Source organism: Dermacentor silvarum, chromosome 4 (assembly GCF_013339745.2).
Source record: "Dermacentor silvarum isolate Dsil-2018 chromosome 4, BIME_Dsil_1.4, whole genome shotgun sequence".
Taxonomy (NCBI): Eukaryota; Metazoa; Arthropoda; class Arachnida; order Ixodida; family Ixodidae; genus Dermacentor; species Dermacentor silvarum.
The window spans coordinates 198,302,728-198,322,711 of NC_051157.2; the positions used below are offsets into that span (position 1 = coordinate 198,302,728).

At 42.5% G+C, this 19,984-nt stretch overlaps 1 protein-coding gene across 6 annotated transcripts in view; it reads left to right on the plus strand.

Moving 5' to 3' along the window:
- The window catches only part of LOC119450892 (choline/ethanolaminephosphotransferase 1-like), a 73,201-nt gene that overhangs the window by 7,072 nt on the left and 46,145 nt on the right, over positions 1-19,984 (plus strand). For all 6 annotated transcript variants that reach the window (XM_037714367.2, XM_049666315.1, XM_049666314.1 and 3 more), the window contains exons 2-4: positions 13,145-13,292; positions 15,109-15,250; positions 16,739-16,823. In XM_037714367.2, coding sequence (XP_037570295.1) covers positions 13,145-13,292; positions 15,109-15,250; positions 16,739-16,823 — 375 coding nt within the window. The remainder of the gene's footprint in view (positions 1-13,144; positions 13,293-15,108; positions 15,251-16,738; positions 16,824-19,984) is intronic.

The window sequence follows — 19,984 nt, forward strand, 5'->3', positions numbered from 1 at the left end:
ATCCCATACCATAGCCTCGAAGATATTGAGCACACTGTGGCCACTAATTTCGGAGATTGTGTCGAGGAGCCGCGCTGGTCCTCAGCATTCTTGGTTTATGTCACTTCTGGCGAGTGGTAATGGCAGCGTTTTCTTAACGTTTCGGTATTTGAATAATCTCATTGCGAGCTGGTTTCTGACCACTGGTATTTCAAGCCTAATACTTTGCGTAGAGGCTACTTTTTATCTACACCATTCAATGTAGGTCAATGCAATAGACAGATATTCTCTCATACTCGTGTTGCTACTTGTACTCACCTACACTAACTCGCGTTTATAGTCTCTTTTATTCACACTTACTAACACTCACTCATGCTCAAGTTTGCATCCACTCTCACTCGTTGAGTCACTCACATTCACACTAGTCACGTGCTCTCACACTCACTGTCTCTGACTTGCACTCATACTCACATTAACCAGCACTCGCTCCCGGTGATGCGCACGTCATTCACACCCTTCGTCACTGTTTTCTCATGCCTGGTGAAATTAGTGTGAAGCAAGCATGACTCAATGCACTCATGACTGATTATGCTGACCTGTGCTCTCTGATTATTGACCTATGATTATGCTGACCTGCACACCTGGGCCTATGTCCTTCTGTTGGTATGGAAAGATTGCCCGTGCGATGAGCAGGAAAGTATGGCCTTTTGATGGACTCTCAGTGAACTGAATGGAGCAGCATTCTTTCCTCATCTTCAAAGTGTCCTTTCTTTATTATTATTGTTGTCTCTTTGAAAGTAGGTACACATTATTAGGCATGCGAGATTAATTCTGAAGTTATGCATTTTGTAAGGTGAATGTAGTGGTTTTTCAGGCTTAGGGAATGTTAGATATCTGGGGCATTTAGGGTGAAGGAAGGATTATTTCTTTTATTATGCATTCTTTAGATTACAACACATGAAAATAGGCAAACACTGGTTAGACCCATTAGGCTAGTAGAGAGTCTAAACTAAAAGATAACTCAGCTCCTATCTTTGTGTGTACGATCACTACCTTTGCACTTGATAATTTTTTCTACTCTGTTTGACATATTACCCTCCTTGCCCAATGCCAGTAGCGCACCCAAGATCTCTGCCAGAGGGGGGGGGGGGGTTAAATTTTTTTTGGAGGGGGGGGTGGGGTGAAGCAAGTACTTTGCATAATATGCAATTTCCTTGCTTTAGCCAGAGGAATCAAACAGCAAATAAAATGCCTAATAATTATAATAATGACACCAAGGATGATGATGATGTTTATTTCTTCAGCGTTTTACTCAAAGTAATTGAAGAATGAATGAATAAATACAAGACAGTGATAGTGTTTTTGTTAATCAGGAAAATTTTACCTCAAGCCACCTCCTGAATTGTAATGACAATGTGAACAGTGCACTGAAGGTACACGTTGGTCTGGTGGGGCTGAATGCGTGAAGCCCCCCCGTCGGTGCGCCACTGCTCAATGCCCTTCACTGGGCATGTAAGGTATGTGACTAAATAAATATGTAAGTACAGGCGATATATTGTGTTTACAAAGCAAACTACATAAGAAATTAATTTCTACTTAGAAAGAAAATAAACATGAAGTGTGAATCAGTATAAGGTAATACCTAAAAGAAAAAAAATATAAATGCACAATAATGCAGTTAGCACAGCCTACAACATAATGCAACATAAGCTGCAACTACAATATAAAAATACAAATACATGATGATAGAAATGTTTACATGCCAATGACACAAGTTTATGCAGCAAGCTGCTTGTCTTGCCATCGGTGTTACATTAGACTTTTGTGTTGCTACAAAGTGCAGAGTTTTTTTCTTGCAACATCCTTGACTGCCAAAGCCAAGTCTGCTGACATCCTCTAATATAGTATTATGAGCAGCTGTGACTCCATGAAATATGTGGCAAAGAAAGTCTGATGTTCTTGGAGTTGTGCTGTAATTCTAACCTCACACTATACTGAAGGGTTCTCTTCTTGCATTTCTGGATATAAGATTTTTTTTTTTGCCAGGTTGAAGTGTTCCAATTTTGTTCCATGCTAGAATTCAGATACAGCCTACTGGAAAACTTTGTTTGCATTATGTTTGCTCAACCAATTTTGCCCGAATTGTGGCCTGTTAGTGAAGGGCGATGTCTGTCATCTGCAGTAGTTCGGTAGTGCATATATAGCATCGGAACGTGTCCACTTTCAAAATTCGTTAACTTTCTTCTCCTGTAAAAACATTGTGGCATTCTGAAGTTAATTTGATACGAGGTCATGTGGTGGGGGTGGGGTATATACCTGCAAGAAAGGTTATCATATTGGTGAAATTTTGTGATGCGAGGCTATGCATGTGGCACCATTGGCAGGCATGCAATTGGGCACTCTGATGTTGCATTAAACTGCAGTATGGCGAGCATTAGATTCACACATGGTAGAGCCAGCTGACTGGTATTAAGTATGTTGCTTGTCAAAGCGGGTCATATTCAATGGTGACCTGTTCGGTCAGCAGAAGTTACCATTTTATCTTAACTCCCCTACTATTTAGTTATTTGAAACAGTTGCAGAAGCACGCATTATGTTTTTGTTCCATGAAATGCTACTGAAATACTAAAGCGCCAAACAGACTGCACAAGACGAGACACGTGTAGTCTGTTTGGTGCTTTAGTATTTTAGTAACATGGCACCAACTAGCCCAACAAAAAGTTCTGCTTGAATACCATGAAATGCTATTTGGTAGCCGGCACTTGTGTACGTCTTGCCTTAATTACGAAGATCCTCTCCATGTTTTCACCACTGCAAAATCAAATGTAATTAAATTTTTCAGCTTTGCATTCTTCTTTGCTTTCTTACTTCCGAGTTTCCGCTAACCTTTCAGTCACTGCCATCACAAGCCGTGCGGGGGTGAGCTTTTATCAGTGTAGATACGTTTAAAACTCTTCGCCTTACTAGTGCCCCTTTCTTGTCAGCTGATATGCAAGCGGAGATTTGCAGCTGTTTTTCCTTGACGGCTTGCGATTCTGCAACCACTCTGCCCGCATTGGAGGGCATTCTGGCGTCACCTCCGCAACATGTGATAGTTGTCACCATGTGGCGTTTGCCGTTCATTATTCTTCTTTCTTTCTTGATTTCCTTAAAGACCCCACACGGGGGTATTACATAAGGGGTGGGTTTACAACAATAGTTAAATCAATATTAGTTAAGGTGAGATAATCGTTGACACTTCTTCCGTGAATGCAGAGGAACTGGTGATGGCAGCGATGTGGTAGGGAAGGCCGTTGCAGTCTACAATGACGCGAGGGAACAAAGGCGACGAAAAAGTGACAGTGCGCACTTTGGGGCGAGCAACACTTAATGAATGACCGGTGCGAAGTGATATTCATGCTGGTGGTGAAATGTATGGGGGAAGAGTGAGATGACTAAAAAAATGTGAAATAAAGATAGGCTGGCGATGCGACGACGATACGAAAGTGTTGGTAAACCGGAGTCTGCTTTTAAGGATGATATGCTGATGTCGTAAGAATATGCAGAGTAAATGAACCTAGTAGCGCGATTCTGTACGGCTTCAAGGGCATTCGTTAATGAGGTAAATTTCATGCGGGCACCATATGGCAGAAGCGTATTCAAGTTTAGGCCTGATGAACGATTTGTATACTAGTAGTTTAACGTGGGGAGGAGCGTTTTGTAAGTGGCATTTAAAAAAAACCTATCTTTTTGTTTGCAGATATAACGTTATTCACATGCGAACACCAGTCAAGGTCGTCAGAAATAGTGATGCCTAGGTATTTGAAGGATTTAACTGGTTCAATAGGCTTGTTACATATTACAGAGGAGAATCTGAGGGGATTTAGACGGCGGGTTATTGACATAACCTTGCATTTAGAAGGATTTAGTAGTATTAGCCAGTCATCACACCAATTTTGAATATTTTTTAGATCGTTCAGAAGCAATATTTGGTCACTGATGTTAGTTATGGTACTGTAGACAACACAATCGTCAGCAAATACGCAGATATGACTAGAGACACTAAGTAGTATTACCCTGATAGTGACTTATCTATGTTCTGCCCTGTCACTTTCCTTCCTGTTTCATGTTCACCGCTTTTGTTCTGCCTTCTCTAGACCCTCTACCGCATGGTTCTCCAACATGTTTTGAACACTGACACAAGATGATGAGTCCATGCTCTCACAAACAAGCAGTGATTTCCAAAATTACATCTTAGAGAGCGCAAACACATAGGGCCCCTGAATAGGTAAACTCTGGGCAGGATAAAAAGAAAAGTTATAAATGGCCACTAACACATCAGTTTGATGGGGTCGTCGTTAACAACAGTGGCCATTCCGCTACTTGGCTTTTTCTACACCATTTTATACCTCATCCAGCTCAGTAAGGGTCGCAAACAGTTCAGTTCAAAGTGGCATCAGTGTTGTTCTGCTTTTGTAGCCCTGCATGATTTTTTTTTCTTGTTTCTTTTTAAATTGGCTTTAAATACAATAGGTTGTTCTGTTGTATGTCTGACTGGTACACTAGTCAGTGTTCAGAAGACATGCACAATTGTTTTCAATAAATCTGCTTTTCAGTCTTGTTATATATTCATAACCCTAAATTCATCTAGTGAGCATCATTCAAAGGGAGTGCATTGCATAAAGTACAACATATGTGACATATATGAAATATGCGTTGTGAGTGAATAAAGCCAACTTAAAATTTCAAAAAAGGCACTTAAAATAAAGGCACTTAAATTCCTGTAGTAAGGAAAATGTGGCACAAATAAAAGGAAATGATGGAACAGTGACAAGACATTCTAAATGATGCAAGAAAGTAAATAATAAACTGAACTAGAGGCATGCACACATCACTAAATTCAGAACACTAAACAAGAAGTATGGTACAGCAAAGGGTCAAACATGTCAATTGTGCGTAGAACTTAATGCAGGTGGCCCAGAAACACTCCACCAACTAAAATGATCACACTGAATAGTAAGTCTCATGAGGGAAGTTTTGAGAAAAATGGTCAGGTAAAAACCGAGTAATTAAGCATAAGACTTCGTTTGTTCCTCCCTGTGCTTGTTTGCATCTGGTACGATAGCACATCCGTTCAGACCTTATACAAACACAGATAAGAGGAAATTATGATTCACGTCATAATGATGCATCGGCACTATTGTTAGAGCACAAAATTGAGAAAATAGAAGTCTGCCCTTCATTTTGTCTTCTAGTAATCGACCTCTTACACAAAATTATTGAGTTTTGAAGAATTATTCATCAGTTAAAACTCATTTAATGATTCTCTTTAGTGTCCCTTTAAGGCAGTGTATGGGATGCATGAATGTTTACAGCCTAACATGTTAGCTGGCCTACTTGTCACTCCGTTTTACGTGCGACTTGGCTGGATTGCTGAAACACTTTGTGTACCAGAGCACTTGGGCCAGTCGCCAGAGCATATTTGGGGTAACTGCTGGCGTAAGTTTGCCTCGGGGTGCAATTGCAAGAATAATGGTTTGCAGCATTCGAGAGAAAAACTTGGCTTAGCTTACGTGGACCAGAATGTGCACCTATTCAGGGGCCCTATGTGTTTGTGCTCTCTAAGATGTAATTTTGGAAATCATTGCTTGTTTATGAGAGCATGGACTCATCATCTTGTGTCAGTGTTCAAGACATGTTGGAAGTGCATGGGAAGTGCACACAGATACTTATTAATGATTGTCTTTCATAACTGTCATTCCGAATCTGTTAAATTTACCATACCAGTAAAGCCTCGGTCTACAAGGAAAAATCGACATACTCACGATAGAGCACTGGTACCAATTTTTGCCAGGATTAACGCATTTAAGAACAGCTTTTTTTCTAAAACTGTCTCAGAGTGGAACAAATTACCTACAAGTGTGCTTGACTCTAGTGATTTTATGCATGAACAGGAGTATCATTTTTGCAGCTGTTAATTATACCACATCCTGTGTGTTATCTACTCTGTTTATTATTATTATTATTATTATTATTATTATTATTATTATTATTATTATTATTTTGGTTGTCATTTCTATTTGTCTCTATTTTCTCATCTTTACTATTGATGGCCCCTCCTGCTTGGACCACACTAGTGGTTTGCACTATGTATAAATAAAATAAAATTGCATATTTTGTCAGGTGTAAAGTGCCGCTTCATCCTTTGTGTGTGTACTAGGATTGTGTGTTGCAGGCCATTGGCTAGCAGTCTGTGCAGCTTGTGAACAAATGCATTTCTGATCTTCGTGCAACATATTTTCATTTAACTATTAAAAACAGTGTATGCATGCATGTGCTCTGACCCGTCTGAAAACCAAGTTTCATATCTTCACCTTGCTCATGGCTCACGTCATTTGCTGTGCGCATGTATTTTTTAAAACAGTTTGCATATATATACTGAATGCCAGTAAATAAACTTAGTTTGAAGTTAGGGCTTATGTTGTTTTAAACTTGTCCTTGTTTTTTTTGTTGTTTTTCTTTATGCGCTAGAATTACTTTTTGATTTCTTTTACTTTGGTTATCCTTGACATGAAATGGCTCAGTATTAAAGTCCAACCATGCCCACTTCCCTTCTTTTGTGTCCACCTGTTATCTGCTCTACGGATTTCACAACCAGATCAACTGTTATTGTGCCCCCTTAATAATCTCTCACCCAGATTGTGTGCTCCGTTTGCTTGCTACCTCTAATCCGTACTGCAATCTTGCTCGCTCTGATAAGCTTATCATTTCCTCTTACATCACAGTTGCGCAGTCTTTGAACTTTTTCTTTATATCGTTCATCCTCGCATGTTTCACTCATAAGGGTTCATGCCAGTATGCTTCTCAGGGGTATTGGAAAGATTTGTACGTTATGATGGGCACAATTATAGCTTTTATGTGTGTGACCTTGAATGTATTGTGGGTAACGGCATTAGCCACGTAAAATATTTTTACGTAGGCGTTTTGCATTTGCTTCCATGGTATGGTTTTTAGGACACCCACACTTACGAGCACACTTTACGGTGAGCACTCTCAACCCAGAGCACTGCTATGTGTTCGTTACATACGGTGCTCTTTCTTGAAACAAATGACCCACTGCAGCATCTTAGTGTCTGCTGCTTAGCATAAAGTCGAGGGTTCCTAGCTTGCTGCTGCAGCCACACGCTGCGATATGAGTGAAAAGGCATTGCTGTTCTAGTTAATATGCTTCCACACAGTGGAAATATTTGCACTGTTAGCCGAAACAGCAGTCCCTGTTGCTGCAGATTTGGAGTATACCACTTCTTTCTCAAAGCTGATGCAACTTGAGGAGTTTCTAGCAAACAGTTATGCTCCGAGTACTGGCCGATTCTGATTCTGAAATTGCGCCGTGTTGCAAAGAGTTAATTGAAAGGGTAATTAGTGAAATCTTCCCCATTAGGTGTATTGATTATTATTGCACATATTATAATGTCCACCACTGCTATGAAACTTGGCCAGAAAAAAAAAATCATTTCGACTTGAATTTCCTATTTTTAATAATATTTGCAGAAACACACTGTTAATTGTTTAATGGCTTACATACTGCCAGGAATGAGCATTCGCCAATTGAGCTAATTTTATTAATGGTAGCGAAGCGTAGACTTGATGCATTTGGAAAATGAAATAATGAATTGGCAATTCGTGCTACAACAGATGCTGCAGGATTGATTTTGGTGAGTCTAAAGCACCCCAAAATGCAATTCTTGCTGTTCCAAAAATTGCTCCAAATCAAAATTTGCCAGAAGCATCTCTAGTTGCTTATAAATGTCAAAGTGTGTGCCTCTCCTTGAGACTGATGCCATCTGTGACATTTTCAATATCAATTTATCACTGTCAGCTTCACATCTATTTTTGAAACAAGAACATCTTATGCACAGTTGGAGAGCAGACATACACGTACACAATGCTGTTTTCTTCTGTGCATGCATGTGTCTGCGTATGTCTGCATCTATATAGATTATTTGTTTTGTGCTACCCATTTTGTGCAACCCATTATGCCAAAAAAAATTAAATTATGGGGTGTTACGTGCCAAAACCACCATCTGATTATGAGGCATGCCGTAGTGGGGGACTCCAAATTAATTTGGACCACCTGGGTTCTTTAACATGCACCTAAATCTAAGTACGTGGGTGTTTTCTGCATTTTGCCCCCATCTAAATACGGCCACCGTGGCCGGGATTCAATCCCGTGACCTCGTGCTTAGCAGCCCAACGCCATAACCACTAAGCAACCACGGCGGGTTACCCATTATGCTAGTGTTTATGAAATCTTTCCTGTATCCGCACCCTCCTGAGGTGTAAGGCATCTAAGTGCCAACCACGGAAACATGCATCAGGATTCAACTTGTGATCATCTGAGCCTTACAGAAAATGTTGCTGATTTAGTTGCATTCGTTGGCCAAGTCACGAGTTCGTGGGGTACTCCTGTAGGCAAGGTCCGTACACCTCCTTGAAAACCCTTGAATTTGGATAAAGGGATTCAAGTGCCCTTAAAACTTCTTGAAAATAAATGCAATCCTTGATTTCCTTGAAATCTGGGTTTCGGGGTGGCATCGATCCTTTATATTCTCTTTTGAGAGCTTTGCTGAGCAGTTGTAGTCTAGCATGGTGTACAGCCACTGGCGACAGACTTGGTTAAATCGCTGTTGCCATCGTGGTACTTGACAGGCAGACCAAACTGTACCACCACCTTTGTTGTTTTGCTAGTTAGTGTACATTGCAGCTGTCATGGCTCCATTTTTGAGGCCTGTGCTTTACAAATGCTCTGAGGAAAGTTTCAACCATTTGGCTTCAACTTGGCGAGTATCTTTGGGTGAAGCCGGCCACTATACTTACCTCATTCAGCTAAGTGTGCAATGTGCCACAAGGCGATTGACGTCCTTACAATGAAAATGTCAACTTCAAAAAGCCACTTAAAGAGCTTGAAGCATGTGCGCAATGCAGTGGCTGCTTAGCTGTAAACAATTTGCACTAGGAAGGAGATCTGGACCGCGATTTTGCAGCGATGCCTTATGACTTATTCTATACTAGTCTTACCATCCACCGCTCGCGACCAGCTGATCCCGTTGATAACGCGAGCGGACCGTTGCTCTGACCACTGACAAAGCGCGATAAGTGCGAAAAGGCATTATTACCGGAAAGGCATCACTACAAAGTACCGGCGCTGAATATTATTTATGTGTATGACTGAAGTTTATTTCAACCTCCTTGAAATTTGTGTCGGATGTTATGTACAAACTCTGCCTCTAGGTGCACATTGAAGAGCCCAATGTGGTCACAGCTGATCCAGAGTGCTCAGCTGCATTCTATATTTACTTAGTTTTTTCTTGCACCATTTCTTGTTTGCAATAAATGTCTTTGTTGTCCAACTAAAAATTTATTGTTTGCAAGAAATATCTTTGTTGCCCTACTATAAAGTTGCAAGTATATTGGTGCTTGTGGAGAAGCACAGAATGGAGACTTTACCGTGTATTTAACAAGAGCAGGCTTGCCAGAGATGAACGTGGAAAGAAGTAGCTTGCACCTCATCTTCTTCCTTGTGGTGGCTGGCCTCTTCAGCATCTGTCATATTGTAATACTAATATGACTTAATAACTTAATAAAACTTGTTGTTGGCCTTGTTGGTATGTGCTTCATACAACGAAAAAGATGCCCTTTCCTTTCGGCTGCCTATTCCTTGGTGATTTGTGTCTTTTTCGTTGTATAATTAATAAATAGATAAATAAACATTGTTTCTCATGGGCAGTTGGTTGCTTTGGGACAATAAATGGATCCTAGAACGCGAAACTAAATTTTTTTATAGTTATTTTAGAAGTCTGTTTTCATTTATTTGTCAAAAACTTGTTACTGGGTGGTGAATGCTACACGTCCTTTGTCTGAATTTCGTGCTGCAGTCTATGTGCAGGTATGTCATTGGGATGTTGCAGATTTTAAATCTTGAAGTTAGGCTGTGTTGGTGTAGAACAAGTTCTTGAAACTTGCTAGGTTTGAATGGTTCGTTCCTGCGGAATGCAGGGGTTTTAAGCAATAAAGTGACCCAAGCAGACATCTTTTGTCACAGAAAACTGTTGGAGGAACCGGTGCAGTATCGCCACAAGTTTCATATTTGCATTCTTTCTGGTTTGCCAAGCCTGTTTGGCAGTAAGAGTAGTCACTATGCTAATGCAAAGTACCATTGAAAGTCTCCACGCTTGTACAGGGCATTGGTGATTGTATGCTTGCTGGTCAAGTAGGATGCTTGAAGTTTCGTTCACCTCGCACTTGATGTACTAAACTTCGTTTGTGAGCTAGGTCTTGCCTCAACGCATGACAACACAACAGGATGCGTTGTTGACAACCAAATGTCGTGACAGTTGCATCGGACTATGGCATCATACCACAAACCCAAAAGTTGCGGGCTTGATTCTAGAGGGAGTGGTATGCAAAAACGGCTATGTACTTTACGCAAGGGGGTAAAAATTACAGAATTTTGCAGGGGTGGCTCACAGGAGTAGTATGGCGAGATAAAATCCTATGAGTCATTACAATACTCGTGCTTTTTCAGGGTACATGGTTGATTAGAAGCACAAACACATACAGCGAAGAACGAGAGACAACGAGCACAAACTGAACTATATTTTGTTCACATGAAGAATAAGTGAGTGAGAAAAACATGGAGAGGAGTAAACAAAAGGGAAGGAAAAATTTTTTGCACACTTCCTTTATGATACATATGCTATAAAAACATGCCAGTGTGTGGTGGCATTTGTTTTTTCAAGACAGATTGCTAGATTACAGGCAGCTGGCTATCCTAGTAACATTCTGGTCTTTGCTGCCCAAAAGGTTCTAAAAAATTAGCCGCATATCTGGTTGCTTCGCTGCAAATGACTTTGAAAGACGATAGTCTTCTGCCGCCCCTGATAGGTAACACCCTCTCTTCTCCCCCCTCCCACCCCTCATGCTCTTCCCCTCTCACTCCTCCCATGATGGATGCAATGGAGGTTTTGATGAATTCAATTCAAATTTCCCGCGTTCACCCTGCTCTCGTGCCATCTGTTGGGACCTTTTATTACTGTTGGCTTAAAGCTGGCTGCAGAGTCACGGCTTCAGTCAGCTTGTTTTTAACGTGTAGCGTCTCTTCGACACCATTTCTAACTCATTGATTTTTCATTTACTAACGTAAAGACCAGTCCAATGTGTATTCTTAAATAAATGAACGCTGCGGATCACGGTTATGTACATATATTTTGCCTCAAATAGGCCTCAGGTATCCTTTGCACTGTATAATGTTGACGTGTATGACCCCGTACCACCAGTGCTGTAGCTTGGTTGGTTTCGGCCAGGCGGTCGAATCGAGTGACAGACAATGTTTTGCGTTTAGGTAGCCCAAGAAAGTCTATCGTCTTTAAAAGAATAAAAGGAAGATGTGCTACTCATGATTTTACAAAAAGGCAGAAATAATTCACGGTTGTGCTTTATTTACATGCGTTCTCACATACGATAAAGAAAAATTTTAAAAATTGCAGTGGCTTTGCTCTGTTAAGGAAACAGCAAAGAAGGGAGGTCCTTTGAATAAAGGTGGTGTTAATCATGCTATGTCAATTGTCCACGCAATGTTGTCTACTGTATTCCCTTGTCCTACAACAAGATATACATTGAGCAGACTGGTTGCTGCTTGAATGTGCGCCTGTGCAAGCACCACGATGTGCTAAAGGCTGCACTGGGCTTGCATTTGTCTGCTCATTGCGCATGCAAAATCGGGGTGCGTTCTGGAATTTTCACACACTTCAGTACTGTATCAAAATCGGGACTCACGAACTAGGGAGATAGCTGAAGCTCTTTTTTATTTTAAAAAAATGACACTTGTGCGAGTTGTGGGGATTGAGGGAGGCGCCGGTGCCATTGCGCGGGCTCTGCCATCCCTCGCCATCGTTCCCCGCTGGCCTCCTCCGCGCGCGCCGCCTAACCGGTTCCCGCGGTGGCGCTGCGCACGCGGCGGTTGGCGGTGAGGGCGGGGCGCTGACGTCACTACGCGGCCGGTTGTCGGCTGCTAGCGGTGGAGCGTGCCTCGGGACTTCTCTCCAGGACCAGCGCACGGTACGTTCATGCTTTCCTCTCGTCCGCCGACACCTTTGTGACTAGGACTGGAGCTCGCGCACGGTGCCTTTGCCCGTGCGGGGAGCGCGTACTTTGTGCTGATCTTTTCCCGACGCTAAGCCGACGAGCGGTGCCATTAGTGCTCGCGCGAGGTCGTACCTTGCCGAGCCGCACTTGCCGAAAGCCTAAGCCGAAGGATATTGCCCGTGCTCTCGCGAGTTGACCCATTGGTTATCGCCAGAGCAAGTAGCATAGCCGCCGGGACTTTTCCTAGCGGCGTGTCCCAGCTTGAGCCTGTGCTCTCGCCGCGACGTGCTATAGGCGCCTGTTATTGTTTCCGTCAACTCAGGGCTTTACTGTGTTTTATGCGTGCGTCGCTCGGTAGCCTCTTGCGGCCTCTGAGCTCACGCGCGAGCGGTGCTGGAGGCGACGGCTGATGCAGCCCTGTGGCTCGCTAAGCTCGAACCCGCGGTGGTTGGTCTCCTGTGAGACACCAAGAACCCACAGAGTTCACCTTCCATATCGCTGTTAGGGTGTGAAATTTCATTTCTGGACGGCACATGTTTTTGTGCAATTTGTCCCTTCCCTTTTGTTTCCACCTCTGTGTTTTTCTCACATATTTATTCCTCGCGGGAATAAAATTTAGTTCAGTCTGCACTCAATTTATCTTGTTCTTCTTCGTTGTGTGTGTTTGCGCATCCAAACGACCATAAATCTATGCCAACTGGCCAGATTATCCACTTACCTGTAACTGAGGTATCCACAGAGCCCTCTCTGTGTTTGTTCACAGCTACCACAGAACACTGCAGTGTGTATGTACTTCAAGCTGTGAACATTCCTTGTAGCCACAAGATAAAGCGGGCCTTGTGTCCTGACTTTGTAACACGATGGTACCGTGCTGTGCTTTGTACAGCCCAGGCTCTGCCTTGTTCGTCTATTTGGTCTCTGCCCTGTCATGCATGGACCTCACACAAATGCTTTGTCCTTGTTTGTTGGCTATAAAAATGTGTTCGAAACACCTAAAGTTTTGAAGCCCACACACTGAAACATTCCGACCTGTTCCTTGCAGGTTCCACGGTGGGCATTCCTGCTGTGTGCGCTCGGCCTCTTTGTCTACCAGACGCTCGATGCCTGCGACGGGAAGCAGGCGCGGCGCACGGGCACCAACTCTCCCCTGGGGGAGCTCTTCGACCATGGCTGCGACTCCATATCGACGGGTAAGTGGCGCACTACAAGACGCTCCAGTCTAATACTGAGGCAAGCTACTGCAACAGATTGGTAAATCAGTTCTGCAGAAATCCGTGAGGTGGAGTAAGATTCTTGCAATGTAAAATTGTCATCCACCCGAAAATAGCACGGAGCTATGAACGAAGCTCAATACGGGTTTCTCAGCAAGCGTTGCAGCTTTCTTTCTGTGAAGCTTTATTTCTCAGAAATGCATATTGTGTATCCTTTGTAGCTTTACACTGTTTTCAGGTGGATGACAATTTTCTTTCCACTGACAGATTGATGTTGCAAGGTACACAAAGCTTAACTTTTACCGAGAACAGAGAGCTTTCATAAGCAAGAGGAGCGACAAGCATGGGACATGATTGGCGCCGCCTGGGCGAAAAGATCGGACCAGCTCCCACACATATGTGTCACATATACAATTGATAGAGGGTACTCGGCTGCTAATAAGAAAAATTACATTCCATTTCAATAGGAGAAAATGCAATTTGGTCAATTTTATTCTTTTCCTATGGATGAATTCACTGATGCTACCTCATCACGTAGTTGTTACTTGAATGAGTTTTGTGCCATCTTTGTTGAATCGGTCAAATGCAATTTGGTCAATTTTATTGTTTTCCTATGGATGAATTCACTGATGCTACCTCATCACGTAGTTGTTACTTGAATGAGTTTTGTGCCATCTTTGTTGAATCAGTCATGAGCATGCAGAGTAAAGCATTTTCAAAAGAAATGCATGCAGAGCAGGCAGTTGCACCGGTTCAAAAGAACTAAGTCATATAGGGACAAAACTTTGCAAGCATGCAGAATTTACAAAAAAAAAGTGAGAGGGATTATGTTGCAAAGCTTCTGCAGAGCATAAATTGATATGGCAATCTTTGGCTTGACTGCTTTGACGCACAACAAGGGCTGCAGGCTTACGCATGATCAGCACTTCTTTCACTCACTTACAGCTTGAAATGAATGTACACTCTTGTGTTTCATTTTTAAAATATTTTGTAAGCAAGAGCAAATAACAGTTGACGTGCAAATCACTTTTATGACTGTTGCATGTTGTTTGTTTTATGTAACATTAAAAAAGAGCGTGGTTCGGATTAAAGATTTGGAATGTGCTTACTCTTTTGCTTTGTATTTACTTTTAGCTTGGCAGTTTTTGCTCCGTCATAAAGTCTGTGCTTGTTGGGCACGTGCATTCAGATTTTTTTTAGGTTGATTATGAAGGATTTGTTTTTGCCATCCAAAACAGTGGCATGTTTCTCGTACCTTGTTTGCAGTGAGGAACGGTGGTTGAACAACAGGTGTCCGCCTGGAGCCGATGTTTCAACAAGGGTACTTATGTCTGTCATCAAAAACAGGCCCCCTTGTCAAAATGTTGGCTCCAGACAGACATCTGTTATTTAACCACTGGGGTCTCATCTTCCTGTTTAAACTTATTTGCATTGTCACTTGGATCTCTTTGTGGGTGCGGTATCGAATCGCGGCTTTGGTGGTCGCATTTCGATGGGGGTGAAATACAAAAATGCCTGTGTACCGTGCATTGGGTGCACGTTAAAGAACATCAGGTGGTCAAATTTAATTTGGAGTCCCTCACTACGCCATGCCTCACAACCATATTTTGGTTTTGGCGCATAAAAAAACACCAGAATCCATCTGTCTAGTCTCTCTATCTGTCTAGTCTATCTTGTCTATCTATTGCTCTATCTAATATGTAATATCTTCCTACAGCTCCTGGTGCTTGTGTGCCACTCTTTTTCGCCATAGCAGCATTGGCAGGTGCCCTGTGTTTGCCCTCTCCTGTTTCAGTGTTCGTAGCCCTGGCGGTGTGCATAGCTGTGAAGTTGGGTTCGTACCCGGGCTGGATGTTCTTCCAGTGCTTTGTGGCCATCACCCTGTTCTACTGCGCCCACTGGCAGACCTACGTGTCGGGGACGCTGCGCTTCGGAAAGTGAGCAGTGCCTCCTTGTGTCATAGCAAGAAAGCATTTCCAGCAGAAAACATCGACATGAACTGCTGGACTAGGAGCTGAATGTTTAACATTTGCTTCGACCCTTTTTATACTACAAGACAGCCTGTGCAGTGCCCTCTGTTGCAATCCTTTCTTTGCTGTGGTCAGCGAACAAGCTCAGGCAAACACTATTCTCCCTGGGTCCTTTCTCTCCATTTGTCACTGCAGTGTCTTGGCAGTCAAATCTTTCTGTTGCAAAGTGCCCAGTCTTCAAAAATAGCCGCATTCGTAGTGTCTCGCACTGAGAACACTGGAGGAGAAACTGGCTTTAGTGTCTATGTGCATAGCACGGCTGTTCAGTTACCATGGGAATTATGGTCAGTATGTCTGAAGTGTCGTGGCTCTGAACAACCATCTACGAGGTTATTATCTCTTGCGCATTCATTCTACGGCAATGGTTAGCCTCAATTAGCCACTGATTTTTGCCATTAGACAGCTCTGAGGATGTTGTGATGAACAGGAATCCTAAAAGTACCATTTGCCTATAGGGAGTTTTGCTGCTCAGATATCGTCTAGAAGTTGTGACGTACATACTCAAAAGTGTTCAATTATGCGCTGCTTGCATAATGAAATGACTTCATTGTCAACATTTAACTATTGCAGTACAGGAACATAATGAGGCTAGCACGCAATGTAATGTAACGGCAAAGAATTGTAATAGAAAAGCCGTAACATGGGTTATTAATGGAGCTGCGTCAAAAATTGTAGAAAAGCCCATCTCCTACCCATAATTCCCACAGTAGTTTGAACAACTGCACTGCCAGGTTTCCTTCTATTCTTAGTGTGAAACTTTGGGGCCTCAATGGCCATTTCCCATTGTATGCAAAATGAGTGGATTCCTGCGTGCCGATATTTTGTTGCACATTGCGAGGCTAAGTGGTTGCCGCTATACCACAGGCACTCATTGTAACACCGTTCATGGCCAGTCTTGTAGCTTATCGCGATTATTACTGAATTGAACAAACACAGCTTTTTTTTTTTACACCATAAATGAAGTCTGAGAAAGCACCTTCCCAATTATAGTGCAATTCTTTTTCATTTTGGGTTTTAGCTTTTCAAAGTGCTGTTAGCTCAGCCACCGGGTGGCTAAGCTCTGCAGGAAAGACAGCTTCTTAATGGCTTGGGGGTATGAGCACATAACGAGGCGGGAAGTAATGTGTCAAATCTGGTCAGTCGATTGGAAATGCTTGGGGAACGTGTTGGGAATGCTACATTTAGTAGGCTTTTGGTGCTGGCATTTACAGCTACTGTGTCTAGACTAATTTTTAAGTAGGGATTCTGTAGAATTAATCTGCTCTTAGAATTTAGAAGGCAGTCAGTTTAATGGGACATTAACTCAGTGCGCTGCATTCTTTTTTTTTTTCCTGCCCTCCCCCTCCATTCGTCAGTGTTTGATGGTCGCTTGTTTCCTCGTATTTCTCTCGGCAGGTTTGATGTGACGGAAGCGCAGTTCTCGGTGATGATGATTCACATCATCTCTGCCCTCTTTGGCCCCGACATTTGGGCAACCAAGGTGGGTGACTCAGACGCGAATTAAATTTTTTTTTATCTACTAGACACATGCTTTGATTATGCAAGTTGCTGCTGACTTCTGAGCTGTCACTTTTTCAGTGTGCATGCATTGGTGTGTGTGAGCCTTTGTTTTTGCTGAAGTTAATCACTGTAAGAAAGAAGTTAGCACCTTTTGCCTGACGTAGGCAGTTGGATTGAGTGTTGGATGATTTGTGTATTGAATGCTGTTCTGAATTGCTGTAAAACTGCTGTTTTGTAATGAAATGAAGTTAATCACTGTAAGAAAGAAGTTAGCACCTTTTGCCTGACGTAGGCAGTTGGATTGAGTGTTGGATGATTTGTGTATTGAATGCTGTTCTGAATTGCTGTAAAACTGCTGTTTTGTAATGAACATTCAAATTGAGCTGCCAGAGCAGCAAAAAATACCCCCCCCCCCCCTTTTTTTTTCCCCAAATGAATCGTTCACACAGGGGTGCCTGTTGTGCTTTGAACCATACTGTTCACTAAGCTTGGACCGCACCATTGTTTTATTCTGAGTGTTTGTTATTCCAAGTACCAAAAGCTATATTAAATGAAATTTTATATTTGATACTTTAAAAGTAGCTATTAAACTCTGCACTATGTCCTGTGGCAGTCCACATGTGTGTTGCAGTTCTGTAGATTTGCCAGCATAGCCACAGAAAGCAGTCCACGACTATATTGAGATGGAGTGTAACCCAGATATTCACTGTCATTGTGACCTCTCCTCTGTCTGATGTGTGCTTACAACATACGCTGCGAAAACATTGCGACATTGAGTGGCTTTTCCTACTGCAAGGCATAATTGTTCTTTGCACCACCCAGAAGGCGCGGCCGAATGCAACTGTATAGTAAAATGCAGCTCCTGTACGTTTTATTGTGAGAACAGTGGCATGTTGGCAAGTTATTTGCAGAGTGTATAAAGTGCAGCGCTTCTTGAAGTTAGCTCTTTAGGACGAGTAACAGCACGAAAAACGAGATGAAAAAATGGCTGACAGACACAGGCACTAATTCACAAGCGGCGATTAACTTGACGATTAACTTGGCTACATGCATTCACACTACATGCATTCACATACTAGTATCTCCTGCTAAAGATGGCGGATACATTAAACGCAAAATTGAAAACTGTGTTAAAGAAATGGTCTGCGTCAACTGTATCAAAAGGCTGTCTGCCACTTTTCGTGCCTTATTAACACCATCATAAGAAAGAACACCCAGAAGACTAGCCCAATTTGCTGCCTTGCTACACCGCACTTCTTTCAGTTGTCAAGAAGGGAAGAGTGATGCTGCGGTGTACAGATAATACGGTAACCTCTTGGTCTCGCCTAATAGACCAGTACTGTTTTTGCACATGCATGGATTCAGCAGGACTCTTACCAGATGGCCAGCCATATTTACATGCGGTCACAAGGCTGCTGGACACCGAGAAACTCCACACATTGTGCTGGGGTGTGCTTGGAAGACAAGGTCAGATGAAGGTGGACTGTAGGCGATACATATAGCAGAGGCCTGTACTAGACATAAACTTTAAAGTAGGGGTATGCGAATACCGAATAGTAGATTTCAAATCGAATATCGGGTCAAATCAAGGAAAAAAAAAATAAGACTAATATCGAATTGAATATCAAAAATATTTTTACAAAATTTAATGCTTACAAATTTTGGACAAGAAAACATGGTGCTGCATATGGTTGGGAGCCTCCTAGCAGTGTGTAACAAGGATCTAGCAAGCTGTCAGTAACTTATGTACATAGAAGTCAAGATGTACAGTATGGTCTGTTCTTATTAAAGGGAACACTAAATTGGTATGCCTACACTGATTGCAGCTCAATTCTAGTATATGAAGGTCTGACATTTTTTTTTTCAACAAGAGTTTCTGTTGAACAAAATAGGTGCTCTTTTTCTTCTGAAACTAATCAATTAGTGATGGCCTGCTGTACTGAATAACAATGACGTTTTGCGGCAATCTTTTATTTATTGCATAGAAAATCTAAGTTTTTTTCCATAATACAGAAGGCCTGTCCCAACTTTACGGTAGGTGGGTTATCGTAAGACCGACCTGCATGACAGACGAAATGACCACGCATCACGCGACTCAATCACCGCTCCGTGCCTAGCTGGGGCTGACGGTAAAGAACAGGCGCCGTTCACACAGTTTCATTGTCAGGTTCGGCGTGCGATTTGCTACCTGTGAAATACAGTAAAACCTCGATAATTCGAAGGTCGCCGGACAACGAAAATTCTTCGAATTAACCGAAATGAATAAAAAAAAAAGAAAACAAGCAAGAACTTGCTGCAAAAAGCAATCACCTTTATTTACCATGTCCGAGAAAGATTACTCGTAGTATTCACTGATGCGGGATTACTTGGCGCGGTAGTTCGCCGCCCCTAGCGCCATGCTCTCCAGCTGGCTCACAACACGTAGCAAGCAAATATCACCCGCACTGCACTCAACAAAGTTGTGGACGATGTTCACGGAATCAATAACTGCCGCGAAAGCGGGCATGGGGGTGCTTGAATGTTAGGCATAACGTTAGGAGACAGAAGAGAATGTGGTCATGTAATGCGTATGATAGATAACCGGTGGACCATTAGAGTTACAGAATGGATACCAAGAGAAGGGAAGTGCAGTCGAGGACGGCAGAAAACTAGGTGGGCTGATGAAGTTAGGAAATTTGCAGGCGCAACTTGGCATCAGCTAGCGCAAGACAGGGGTAATGTGAGATCACAGGGAGAGGCCTTCGTCCTGTATAGGCTGACGCTGACTAATGAATCTGTCACACGCAATTTTAAAAAATTTGGTGAAGCTAAAATGTAACACCCAGTATATTTGTGCGCTAAATGACATCATAGAACCATATTGTACAAACCAAGGTAAGTGCATGTGCACCAGTGGAAAAATAGCAGCACAGGCAATGGGCCGGATCACTGATGTTCCCGTGCGAGAAACAGATTTCGGTCTTTTATTGCTTATATGGTGCAGTTGATTAAACCTCAAGAAGGTGAGGCTGACAGATACGGTACAATCTGTAAGTTAAAAAAAAAATTTTTTTCTTACAGGCCAGGCCTCGTCATGCACACGCGGTCCCTAGCTAAGCTTAGTAAAACTGTAATGAATGCCCGGGCCTGGGCCGGGCCCGG